Below are 14341 nucleotides of genomic sequence, written 5' to 3' on the forward strand. Positions count from 1 at the left end.
CTTGCAATAAAGCAACTGAAGCTTGTCCATGTGCTCCAGCGCTTCCTTTGGGTCAGTTTATGTGAAATTGCCCAGAGACCTTTATTCAAACAAAGAGCTGTGAAAAAGAGGGAGAAATATGTGAAAAAGAAGCCCAGACCGGTCCCTTAACAACCTCTGCCAACAAAGACTCAAAGGTGTGAATCTGGCTAAGCTATTGACTCCTCCAGGCTGTGATATAATTAAGATTTCATTCGGATTTAATATAATGAAAAGATTTGAAATTTAACAGACATTGAAATATATCCTATAATTACACACATGGCTCTTCTGTCTAAGCGAGGAAGGGATTTTCAGGATATACAGTAGCAGCAGAGAGGAAAGGAAACGCATGTTTAGGAAAACAACTTGTCAATAGGAAATGCTTGACTCTCAGAGGGAAGGTTAATGCAGCTGAAGGAATGTCCTCTCATCCTGTTAAATGCAGAGTAATGACACTGGGGAGGATGGTTATCATTCATCAGCTGGTCCCTCTGAGTCATTCAGCATGGGGAAACTGAAGATGCCTGTGGAAGTCTGTGGCTTATCTTATGTCCGGATATGTTTTGTTGTTAGGTCAATACCATATTCCTATTTAACAGGTCACCACTGTGTTTGTGCGTCTGTACATGCTGCTATCCTTCGTGTTGTTCCCTGAACCCTCTGGTGAACTATGAGCGTGATTGTGTCTCAGACAGCTCTTCTCCGGCACAGCTACCTGCTGATGAAACCGTAATCTGATTAACTGTAGGACATTTACAGCTCTAAGTCCTGAGTTATCAAGGCTCATCTTATTTTCGTGGCACATGTCTTTCTACGGAGGGATAAGCAGTGTCTTCACATTCATCTGTTAATATCTATTTGGGATTTTAGCCTTTGCAGACCATTTATATGCACCTAAAACACACTACAGGAAAGGGAAACCCCGTACAGCATAATAAGGCCTCTTTATTTTCATTGTATGTTGCACTTTTGGAAGAACCTGGGACTCCAGATGCCAATACAAACTAATATGCTGTAGATATTGTGCATATGACAGTAGAGCCTTTTGAATCTTTTAATTGAATCCCCCCCACCCCCCCCCCCCCCCCCCCTCTGTTGTCCTTTGAGCTTCACCCATCCACATGCACAGATGTGTTATTGCACCATTGAGATGGACTCTGTTGTTCTGTTGCCATTAGCCGAGCGGCCCACAGACAGACTCTCCTCCCACACCCTGCTCCTCCCACATGTCATCTGCTGCATCTCCGGACTGTGTACCATTCCACTTCTCAGCCCACAAACACGCAACAAAACAAGTGTTGTGCTTTCGGTCTTCCCTTGCAGAGATTGTATCCATTTTGCTCTGCTAATATTTAAGAAAATGGTGAGCTACTGCTGTTATTTTTGACCGATATTGCGAATGCGGTATGATTTGCGGTATTAGAGGGAATTGCCTCTAATACAGATCATTATGGTATGATTTTTAGGAAGATCTGTACCAAACAAGGATTTTTATTACCTTTTTTTACAGGCTTAGACTTCTCTGAAGCACCAAAGTACTTCATTCAGATATGTTCCCATATTTTGCCATTAACAGTAGTCGATATTGCAATTGTAATACAGTTTTGATTAATAGTGCATTGCACAGTCATCACTTGTGTCTACAGGGATAACATATGACCGGAAACACAATAGTGTAGTCCCTAGTTAAAACAATGAGGTTGTTCGATGCTTTTATTTCTAAAGCATTCTCCTTATTTGCACTCCACTCCAATTATTAATTGCGCAGAGCAAAACTCTCTGTCAGCTGATTTCCCCTAACCCCGGTTTATTCCTCACACGTAATTCTAGCCGGACTCATCTGTGTTTTCCGTTTCCACCTGCCCACAAATCACTCTCATACATCACCGGCCGACAGGGCGATGCACTCTGCTGCACGGCAACTTCCAGCGTGCTCACAGGGGCCGGCCAATAAGAGGCAGGCACTGAGAGAGAGAGAGAGAGAGGGAATGATACATTAATCTGTTGGTAGAATTACAGATAAATGTAGAAACTGCAGGCTTCATCACACTGTGAGGTTTTTGATTTAGAAACATCATTTTCTCATATGCAGATTAGGATTTCATCTACAGTCCAATTCCAAGTATCATTGAAGTTTAATTGCCAACAAATGAGTATAATAAATGCATATTACTATCGAGGGAATACACATTTCATATAGTGAACATACTTACTTACTTATTCACTGATACCTAAAAGATATGACTTGTTATAGTTTAGTCTTCCACATGAACACTTTAAAATGCAGATGTCTCACCTGAATTTGCTGCATTATTAGCCTCTTTTTTCTGAATTGCGTGGAGAGTTTGCTACGACTGTCTTGTGTATCTAATTAGTTTCATGTATTTGAAAAAGAACAGAAAATTAGATCTTTTTAAAAATGTGTATAAACTTGCATGATTTCAGCTGCTTTCTTTGAACCATGAGGTGAGCAATGACTCGTGGGAAAAAGGGGAATATGTTGCCTGTACTGCACACATCGCAAACCACATATTGACCAGTAAAAGAAAAACAAAGTTGAGTCATGTATTACAAAAAGAAAAATGCCTTCTTTCCACTGTGGGCGGTGTAGGCACAGAGCGACCACAGTGGATTTTTACTGACACACTTGCAACCCACTTCAAACTAATGCCAAACCCAGGACTGCCAAAACCTTCCTATGTCAGTTTTTCCCACAATGCATTGCCATGTTGTGAGATTTAGGAGGGAAACGATAACTCCACGGGACAGTGAACACTGAAATGCATGTCTGGTCTGACAGCAACAAACGCCTGAGATAAAAATATCTACTTAGTAGGAGTCGTGGTGAGAGTAACATAAACTCAAGTACGATTTTGACATAGTTGTACTTTACTCGAGTATTTTCATTGTATGCTACTTTGTAATCAAAGGCAAATGATATACTTATTACCACACTTTATTTCTTTAACCCTTTATAGTTACTTAGCTGATATTACTTATTTTCTTCTAGGTTAGGACTTTAGCTTATGGGTTTTATTTTTGACCATGGTATTTGTACTATATAAAGGTTCTGAGTAGTACTTCTCCCAGCATAATTCACTGTACTGAATGGCACTGGGGTGACACTTCATAAAATCCCTGCATGCCAACACTCCTGGGAATTTTCTCAAGGACCCTGGACACAGCTGAAAGCCAACTGCGTAAATGACAGTTCCCTTTGCTCTGCTTGATCACAACCACACACACACACTGGCTACAGTACACACACGCGCGCACACACCCTCCTCGTCTCCTCCTCCTCCTCCTCCTCCTCCTCCTCAGAATCGGCTCTCGGTTGGTCCAGCAGTCGGTCAGTCTTTATGCTCCCGTGTGCTGGTTGTGTGTGTGTGAATCCGTATTGGAGCTATTAGGAAGACGACAATGAAGACACACAGAGGGGCTGAGACACATGACCGCTATCGATCCCAGATCACCAGGAGTGTGGGTTATGTTTTTTTCTGCGCAGATCCGTAACAACTTCCGAGGTTAATAGACGGCAGCTATTCTCGTATTTTCCGCAGATTTTTTTCATTTAGCCTATAAATGGATGTTCCTCAAAGGGAAAATCTGAGTTAAGGTGTAACGGGGTGTGTGTATGAGTGAGTCGTTTAACGGACCTTGGTGTTGCGTAAAGGCTCTCGTGCTGCCAGTTTTGGAGAGTTGGAAAGCGAAGGGCTCCTCTTTGGAGAGGATGAACAACTCAAAGAACCAAATGGTAAGATTTTGTTTCCAAAAAGATTTAATGGAGTTTATGTTTTAGATGAAATGGAAAATGAAAGTCAGCTGTAACCGAGTACTTCGGGTTAATTTGTCACCGTCAGATCACGCAGGCTGACAGATTTGGAGACATCCCATTGGATCTTCTATTGACTGATGCAAGTCTACTCCGGTAACATCTTGTTTACTGTTGTTTGGAAAGACGATATTGAAAGCTCCGACATTCTTAAGTTGACTTGTTTATCTCCGATGTGCATTCTTGGTTTGACCTAATTAGGACGTGTTTTAAATCCATAGAGTATGCTGATTAATTTGTCTTACATCTAAATTAAGCAGACAATTTTATAAATACAGTTCCAACTTTTAGAATCTGTTCACACCGCTCACCATCTGTTGTCTTACGTGGAGGAAGGTGGATGCAATAATGGATTAACCTGTTTTAAAATGTGTAATTACGAGGCTAAAATTGTTTAATTGTTGCGTAATATATGTGCCGAATTGCAGAGTGGTGCCCACAGATTTGTAAACTATGTCATTTAATATTCTGCAAGTTAGGGATGTGGGCTGATAATCAGATTAGTTTTAAAATGCATGATTTTTCAATGGAGTCTGGTTGCCCCACATTGTCCCTGATTGGCAGGTGTGCCCTTTCCCATCAGGGGACAGGCACCTTCCTGTGGGACCAATGATCCACTTCAATAATGGCACCTAATGATTATGTTCCTTTTGGTCTGCCACCTTAACTTACTCACTCTGTGTGCTGTGCCTGTGGATTCCTGGTTGCATTACTAGAGGCAGATGTTTGCACTGTGTCATATCACCCAGCCTGTCAGGGTTGGAACAATGTGACACTGTGGGATATTGCTGCAATAATGACTTACATCTCCCAGCCACCCCCCTGTCCCCTCTCTTGTGAATACATATTTCCTAAATGCCTTAAATGGGCAGCACAAAAATAGCTACACCAGAAGACAGCTAAACAGAAGACTGCAGAAGAGGAGCCCTTGAAATGTGAGAATATTATGCATTTAATTGCATTTTTCCCACAGATTGGTTTCCAAATGTTTTGCTCCACATATCAGAGCAGTCATGCTTGTTTTTTAGGAAGCAGTTTGCATTGCTTTCCACAAAAACCCATGCATGCCAAACCACAGAAAAGTGCTGAAAAGAAATCACAGCTACCAAAACATATTTACCTCAACACACTAAACCCTTAAGAGCAGTGGTTAGATATCCTGAGTGTGTGTGACAAGCAGTTCCTTTTCTCAGTTTGATCACATTTGTCCGACAGACGGGCAGCACTGACCACTTCCTATAATCAACTTTATAAAATCTTTGAAACTCTAGCCATGCGCAGATTAGCTTAACTGGGCTAAACTCTGTCTGTTGATTGCCTTCACTTTCCTTAATGACAGGCTGCTTCCTGATGAGAGAGAGAGAGAGCTCGGGCTGAGATTTAAGCCTCATGTTGATTTAAAAGGTCACCTGCATCAGCATCAGTCAGAGTTTGAATGAGCAAGACAGATGTGATCTTTCCTTTCCTGCACTTCTTCGTGTGTGTGTGTGTGTGGTTCATGGAGATCTCAGAAAGTGTGTGTGTTCATGTTGGCCCTACCACTGTGACAACCACAGCTGATCATTAGTAGTGAAAAGGTCACCGCTGTAACAATCCTCCTCAATGGGACAATATCATCCTCAATATGGTCTTCCCGATGCTTTTTAATGCAGCTTTTACTCTATCCATAATGTGCTGTAGTTAAACCGGTCTTGTTTTATGGTAAATGCATTTCCGCTTGTGCTTTTCATTGCATTTGCAATTACTCAAGTGGGGAGTAGAGTCAGCATCCTGTGTCAGTTCGCTGGCCAAGGAATCCTCCGGCACGTGTCTAGCAATCAATAAGCATTTACTGCAGAGATGCTTTCTGCAGTCAAGTCTCTGTCCGTCCACCTAGATTCCTGTCTTGCTCCACATATCTATCTGGAGAGGCATCTCGAGTGTCCTCTCTGCTCGTATTCGTCTCCTCCTCCACTTCCCTCCTCAGCCTTCGTTCACCTCTGCAGTCACGTGTGTTTTCCCCTTCGCTCTGCCCCTGCTCTTTGCCGCTGTGTGTCTGCAGCAGAGGTCCTTCTCTTTGCTCTGCTGATATTGTCCATTTCTTTTGCTCCGGAGCCTGCTGCTGGGACTGAGATAGGTCGGGCTTCCTCAGCCTAGGAAACACAGGAGGAACTGGAAGTCATTACTCCGAGTACCGTACGCCATGACAGCAGCTGTGCAGGAGGAGGGAATTGGACTTTGTTTTGTGTGTGTGTCCTTGAACCAGTTGTCTTAGGACTAGTGTGAAAAATGAGCCACTTATACCTTGCACCGCCTGAGTATAGCCTTATCGCCCACCCAATTATAGATCCTTTAAGTCACAATTATTCATTCACTCTCTTCTCCTCATTGGGGGTTTTCTAAATATGTCAAACACCCTTCCAGCTTTAGTCCTCCTCTTCTTCTTTTGGCTTCTAGCTCCATGACTCAACTACACAAAGCCAGTTCAAATCTCGTCCCAACATGCCATGGCAGAGCTCTCTCAGTAATGCTCTGCCTATTACTCTCCTTTTAGAAGCTAGTGTTGTGGCAGGCTGAGTTCTCGATGGATTTGTTCTGGCATGAGTGGCTAAAAACTGAAAGGAAAGAGAGCAAGTGTATGGCAGAGAGAGGACAAATCTATGTGTTAATGGGAATGAATGTGTTTTTATGCATGCTTTACTCTATTAATCAACCTCCAATAACATATTGAGGGCGTCTGACTACATTGTCTCAAAACCCTAACCTTGTTCTGACCAGCGAATATCAATTGTGGACATCAACATAGAAGGTACAGGGTCCCATAAGTTAATAAAGTTGGACTGAAGCACTCTTCTGTGCACCAGTCAATCCCAAAATTATATAGAGAGATGAATCAAAGTCCAATTGTATGTTAAATAGTCTTGAACATATCGTAATGTTATGTTAAAGAGGACATTTTTTGCTCCTTTTCGGCATCATATTTGTCTTTTCTGCCTCCACTGGGACATGTCTCCATGCTTTAATGTTCAAAAAGCTGTTTATTGTTCTCATACTGCCTGTGCTGCAGCTCCTCTTTTCACCCTCTGTCCGAAACCAGAGCCCAGTCTGCTCTGATTGTGTAGCTGAGCGGCTCGGTTGTGATCGGTCAACCACTTAAAGATGTCCCGCCCCTTAGCCTATCACGTACAATATGTTGGAGTGCCAGCCAATAGAAGCGTGAGTGTTATGTAGAGCTGTCACTATGTTGTAGAAGTAAGCAACAAAGTCCAATGGAGACGGTTCAGGCATGTCTCTTCCCTTGTATCCTGTCATATTTGTTTGTCCTTGTGCTCCTTTAATGCAGGGAAAATGTCAGACTTGATCTTACAATTAAGTATTATCCTATCGAATTGTAGTGTATAGTATGCAGCAGAAGTTTCATGGTGTATCGTAATAATGCTGAATTAACTGGATGGTGACAGGAGTTTGATGCACAAACAGAGGACAGGTATAAACAGACAGACAGAGAGGAGTGATGACCTGGCGATGCAGAGGAAGATTGTGCAGGGATTGATGGTGATGGAGGAGAGCGCTCTGTCCCGCAGACGGATAATCAGACAAGCGGCTAATGCAGAGCTGCTGGCAGCCGATCACCGCCAGAGCCGCTCCACGTCTATCTGTCATGTCTATCCCAGGCAGCAGATGCTGAGCTGTCACTCATTTATACTGGGCAGCTCGACAGGCTGCTGCTACCTGTTGTGTGTAAGTGGGCAAGTTTCCCCTGAATGCAACCACACTGCCAATTATGATTAGGTAAGGTTTTTTTAGTGGGATTTCTCTCTTGAAGCCTCAACATTTGTCCACATTTACCTACATCTGTGGAAATATCACACACTGGATAACCCATCTATCCTCCTCCCATGACCCCTGTGATTAAAAGCTGACAATGCTGGGTAGTATCGACATTAATAATACCATAGCTTTCAAACTCCCTCACACACACACATCAGTCCACGATCACATGATGCTGCTCACATGACACCTCGCTGTGGGTTGGGGTAAGAGGAGAGGGTTGTGTGTGAGGGAGGACACAGTATGGCTCATGGATTTTGCTTAGTAAGAGAATGTGAAAGGGGCGCGGTGCCAATCCATTTTCACTCCAATATGGTCTGCTGCTGTTCACAATGATACACATTTACTTGGGTATTTATCTCCACGTGTGTGTGTTTGTGTTTGTGTGTGTGTGTGTTGAATGACTGAAGTAGAGCCTCCATAAATACCTCCACACCGAGCCGTGACTGTCAGACCTTCGTCCTGCATTTGTTCCGCTCTGGAAAAACTTGACCGACATGGGGCCGGTTCTGATATTTTTAGACCGACTGAGCAAATGTAGAAAATAGATTTGTAAATAAAAAAATAGTTTGCAAACACACATTTTTAAATATCCGTCTTACAGCTGACAATCAGGGATTTGTATACCCAGCTTTTTTTTGTGGATTGAAAATGTATTCATATTTATTTTAATCAGAATTTTCAAAGACAATATTATAATTGACTATTTTGACCTACTTTTTTTAATGTATTTCATGGCTGTTTGAAGCAGCTTTTTAACCCACGGGGGACAGTGAATTAAGATCCAGGATCAAATGAACATGATCAAAATAATAAAAAAACTACAGCTCAAAGAAAACAGCTAATTGAATGTCCAATGAATATCCATTATTTCCAATAATTTATCAATTTCACCTTGATTTAAAACATGCTTCTGAATTGGCTGTGTAATGGTCGCAAAGTGATGCAGGTTTTTAGCTTTCATTTCCTGTGAATGTTTCTAATTCCCTCGCGGTTCAGGAAAGACAAATGGTGTTTAATTGCAATTGTGTGTAAGACAATGTGTGTTCATGTTCTGTTTATGGTACATTCACTGTGGACAGATAGAAGCACATTGTTCTGCTGGAGGTGAATAAATATGTCGACCTAGTGTCTGTTTATCTGTGCGGTATCAGTGTGTGGATATGTCATGGGTTTGTGAATGACAGGAGGTTGTGTGTATGTAAATGTGGCTCCCCAAGTTGTTCTGGCGGGCAGAGATAAGACCCCCCCCCCACACACACACACACACTCACACACACACACACACACACACACACACACACACACACACACACACACACACACACACAGCACACATTTTCTGCAATTAATTACATTCCCTCTCTTCTGTTTGCTTCCCAAACTCACTTGCCCTTGCTCCCCCTAACTCATCTCCTCACTGTCTCTCTCACCCATGCTTGTACACACAGTTTCATAAGTGTAAAACACACACACACACACACACACACACACACACACACGGAGGTTCCAAGGGTTAATGTGAACCATTAGTAACTAGAGCAGCCTGTAAGTGCTTTAAAGTGCCAGAAGGGTGTAACCAAAGTGACAGATTCAGGGACTGCGAGAAGATCTCACCTTACATGTGTTTCCTATGACAATAATATGACTGTCATTAATCAGCGCATTGAAACAAACACTGCTGTTTTATATCTCAGCTTTTAATTAATGGCAGACATTAATTCATACCAAGGCTATAAAGCTGCCCTCAGATAAAGCACTGTGCGGTCTTACATTACAGATCCACTTTCAAGACGTTGTTTGATCTTGTTTCTGTCAGAGTGAGGTTAGGAGTACCTTCTTTTTGGGGTTACAATTGAAAAATAAGTGACTTTCATCAGCACGTGAAGTAGAATCCCCCAACTCACCCACACTGATTTGGAGGGTGAGTTTCTAAATGTAATCCATTGCAATTATCTTTTTTTTAAAAAGCTATACAACCTGATCATTTCTGTTACTTTTGATCATCTTGAAATCAAATCCAATGAAAATAACTACAAGAGTGTTTTGTATAAGACAGAAGAGCTATTTGAAAGTAAAAAGCTCGAAAATTTGACATTTGCGAAGCGATTTAGAATCAAAATCAAAATAAAACCTCCCTTTTTATTAAGCATGTTCAAGCAGTAGTCTATAGTGCAGTAATGAAACACAGGACCACACACTTAAAACGGTTTAAAAAAGCCACAATAAACTGAGCTAACTGGAAATGCTCCATTTTAGTTTAGTTAAGCTCACACACACACACACACACACACACACACACACACACACACACACACACACACACACACACAAACTATTTTATGAATGTAAGGAATCACCTTCTGAATAAAAAGAAAGAATACATGAACTAAAGACACTTAAAACCATAAAGCTAATTCCACCTACTCTTGAACTAGAGACCATCATTATAACTTACACTCAAGACTCGTTTCACTTCCATTTGTGAGACTTATAAAGAGATATAATAAAATAAGATCATTTTAAAATGTGTTGCAATCCTGCTCATATTCCCAATCTTTAATACATACACCAGTTATCTTATTACGTATTCCCTGTGACTGTAAGGGAATGCAGTCCCAGGACATGTAATCCATTACTCCCCTAGCGTTTGTACAGATGACACACCCTCTGGCCGGGCCTCATCTGTTTATGTCTTGTGGTTCTGTCCTGAGGGCAGAGGGCTGAGGTCAGCTCAGTCATATCCGCCGTTGCTTCAACTCAGCTCAGAAGACCTGCCGCTTCATGAATATTATAATTACCCGCATTCTCTCGCTGGTCGATAGTTATTCAAGGACACAGATACACTCCGCTTCACCGAGGAGGATCTGCCGCACCTCCCCTCCACCAACGGGTCTCACGTGGGGGCAGCACATGTGCTTATATATATACACATGTGGCCATATATTCTAAATAAGGCAACAGTAATGAATAATAGAGAGCGATAAAAGCAGCTTCAACTGCTGAGCTTTTGGCTAGGAATGAGCCTAAAAGAGCACAGTGGATATAAAGAGAGAGCCAGACGGAGACGGTTGCAACATTTACATGGATTGCAGGAATTGATTAAGACAATAGAAGCTGTAAACAACTTTGTCTGATTGCTTTTACCTCTACAGGGCCCAAGTTGCAATAAACATAATTGAATTGTGGAAGACACAGAGAGGTCGACACAAACACTAAAAATACTGACTAGCTGTGTACTTACAAGGCATACATATTACATTACATTTCATTTCATTGGGCTTTTATCCAAAGCGACTAACAATAAGTGCAAAAAACTTAGAGAATCAAACTCTGAACAACAAGGAAAGTGCAGATATATTCACTTCTGGTGAATTTGTGCTGGTGAATTTGTTACAAGGTGTAAGCTAACCATTTTAAAGTGCTTCTTTTTTGCAAGAATTGAATTGCCAAGATGCAATCGAAACAGATGCTTTTCAGTTTACGACGCGAGATCTGCAGAGTTTCTGCTGTCCTGATGTCAATGGGGAGCTCATTCCACCGATCAGGAGCCAGGATATCAACAGGCGTGTTTTTGAGGGGTACCTGGTTCCCACCCGCAGAGACGTCGAGCAAAGTGCACTTGCTCAATTGTATGGTTTAAACCAGGTCTGGATGTAGGAAGGGGCTGATCCCCTCACAGCTCGGTAGGACAGTACCAGGGTCTTGAAGCGGATTCTGGCAGCTACCAGTCAGAAACATATTGGCACGACAAGCCTGACGCTTTGATATGGGTTTTATATTTCATCTAACATTTCCAGATAATGTATGACTCCAAATGTAAATGCCAAGACAGGCAACAACAACAACAACAACAACAACAACAACAACACACATTTTGAATCTTTTCCGCCTTCTTACAAGTTGTATGGCAGCTGGCAAGTAGGGCTGCCAAAAATTGGAAAAAATACTGAAATTTTGATTATTTTGGTTCATATTGGTGAAAGAGGAAATTATCATGATGAATTATATTCTGATATCATTTAGAAAATATATTAAAACTTATGGATTTTTTTCTCCAGCACCACAGATATTTTGCCTTTCACAATCATTGTGATTTAGATATCGCACCAGTCCATTTTATGATTTAAATACACTTCTGATTTGTGGTGCAGGCGAACAGCAAACCATGGAGGATTGTAGGCTACAAGTTAGATCACATGACAAACTCATTTAAAGATTTTATAAAATGTCAGTTTTGTCCCTGAACGCTACGCTACAAGAGAAGTCCCTGCTTTAAAGAGCATCTTGAATTTGAAACAAAGGATAAAACTGAGAAGAATATTGCACTTTCAGCTTGATCCGCATAAATAGGGTCTTAACCCCACATGCCCTGCACTTATCTTCACCTCTCTGTGTGTATGTAGGGTGGCACAGAGAGTGGGGGGGAACAACAGCTTTAATGCTAGTTAGGCCGGCTGAGCTAATTAGCCCCGATTTCCTCATCCCGGTTCAGACAGGGAGGAAAGCCTCGGATTACTGTGACGAACATTTTCTGTGTGCCATTGAAATTGTGTCAGGCTGCTGAAACTGTTCCTCAGCAGGGGGGGGGGGGTGCCTCTATTCGAAGAAGTCAACTAACAAGAGCTTTGCAAATGTGTACCAGTGAGGAAGGGCTTGTTGTAGTGAGATAACTGTAGCCTCCCCTCACCCCACTGAGGATGAAAGGGAGCTTAATTGTACGGAGCCCAGCAGGGATGCTACTCTCTATCGGGGACACTGTGGCGCCGTGACCTCTTGACCTCCCTTTTGTACCTTAAGCTTTTCCTCTTCTGCCATTTGTCCATCAAAATCTTCCCACAGCAATTCGCCGGTTCTGTCAAAATGCAGTGTGTGTTCTGCCGGGTTTCATGAAAGACGATGTCGGAATAAAATGTTATAATGTTATTCCTGCAACCTGTTGCCTCAATAGTCGTTTGCTTTGTGTGTTTTGGTGTTTTTGTTTTGAGTTTAAGTACAAATGAATGCAGCAAGTCATTAGGTAATAATAGCCAGTCACTGTCAAAGATGTGAACAAGCCTGCGAACATGTGGGCTGGCCAGTATGCACACATGGCGGAGATCGAATCTGAAGCCTGTCGTGTCCCACCCCTCCTCTCGCCTCCCTTCCTCCCCCACAGCCACCAGAGGTGTGAGGTAGCTTGTCATACAGAGAGCTGTCAGTCAACATGACACATACGCACACAGAGAGGCTCTTGGAAGAGTCGAATTACTTTATTTATTAAAAAAGTGTTGCGCCACGTACTCCGCCCAGTCCCTCACAGCAATGAGTGACACAGCCAACTTCCCTTCCCAAACTAACACGTCTCTTCAGACCAGCGCTAGAAAAAGACATGAGTAGATTACCATGCCACATCAGTTCCTTTTTTGCTTCATGTGTATCTTTTAATATCAGTCAATCCACTTTACTCAATCAGTTAATAATACAGCATTGACTGGTATAGTAGTCTGTGGCTGTGCCAGAGGCCTGCAGTGCACAACACCCTGCCAGTAAAGTTCACTGATGAAGTTACCGTATGCCGTGTGTGTGTGTGTGTGTGTGTGTGTGTGTGTGTGTGTGTGTGTGTGTGTGTGTGTGTGTGTGTGTGTGTGTGTGTGTGTGTGTGTGTGTGTGTGTGTGTGTGTGTGTGTGTGTGTGTGTGTGTGTGTGTGTGTGTGTGTGTGTGTGTGTGTGTGTGTGTGTGTGTGTGTGTGTGTGTGTGTGTGTGTGTGTGTGTGCGCGTGTGCGCGTGCGTGTGATTAAATGCCTCGTTCAGCTCCAGACAGTCCAGTCGGCCAATTACTCTCATTAGGGATTCTCCATTACGGTTTGATTGGAAAAGGAAGCAGCTTGAGACCACTCTTATCCCTTCTCTGTCTCCTTTCGCATCAGAAGTCGTACATTTCTGCACCAAAAAAATGCCAGAACGGCTCAAAAATGCCTTTTCCTGCCTATTATGCTGTTTTTGGTTCCTGAAGAATAATATGTTTCGTTGTACTTGAACTCTACAAGTCAGGGAGGATTTACTATCCAGGTTTTTGGAGTTGATATCTTGAATGCAGCCCAGTTTGTTCCTTAAGAGGTGAGATGGAAGAGGAACAGGAGGGGGTCCTGCTGTTAAGGGTGTGTTTGTGCTGTTGTTACTCATAATAAACTACCCTGAAGTTTAAATGTATACTCTTTCTTTTCCTCCAACCCACAGTTATTTATGAGTGTGCTCTGGAACCTGTGTGCAGCATTTCATAAATCTATACACTCCAGACATGTTAGTTATTCACTGAGACCACACACAGTCAAGCAGGAGGTATACTCACACGCAGGTGCTCACACACTTCCTGTTATTATCACCTATACATCGCCTTTAAATGATCTGCTGCGTCTCCCAGGTCCCACTCTGCTACTATATGATAATGCCAACCCGGTGTATTAGGCTGAGTGTGCAGAGCTGTGTAAGAGCCATCAAGCTTTAGTGTGCCTATAAATTGCTGAAGTGATCACTACTTGGCAGACTCTAAGCTCCCTGTGCTCCCTCGTAGCTCTAAACAATTTGTTTTATAGCCTAAAATTCACTCCTCTGTTCCTGTCCTTAGAGCTTTCCGCCAGAGAACAAAAAAACAATGCACTTGCAACTCAAAAACGCACACACGCAGATTCCTTTGC

General features: G+C 42.5%; 1 protein-coding gene across 5 annotated transcripts in view; it reads left to right on the top strand.

The window, feature by feature from the left end:
- Nucleotides 1-14341, top strand: part of rtkna (rhotekin a) — a 66597-nt gene that overhangs the window by 33008 nt on the left and 19248 nt on the right. Inside the window, exon 1 of one of the 5 annotated variants that reach the window (XM_063898292.1) lies at nucleotides 3368-3775. The exons of the other annotated variants lie outside the window; for them this stretch is intronic. Coding sequence (XP_063754362.1) covers nucleotides 3656-3775 — 120 coding nt within the window. The 5' untranslated portion in view covers nucleotides 3368-3655. Of the gene's footprint in view, nucleotides 1-3367; nucleotides 3776-14341 lie in introns of those variants that run through there. 5 annotated transcript variants of the gene reach the window in all.

Source organism: Eleginops maclovinus, chromosome 12 (assembly GCF_036324505.1).
Source record: "Eleginops maclovinus isolate JMC-PN-2008 ecotype Puerto Natales chromosome 12, JC_Emac_rtc_rv5, whole genome shotgun sequence".
NCBI classification, from domain to species: Eukaryota; Metazoa; Chordata; class Actinopteri; order Perciformes; family Eleginopidae; genus Eleginops; species Eleginops maclovinus.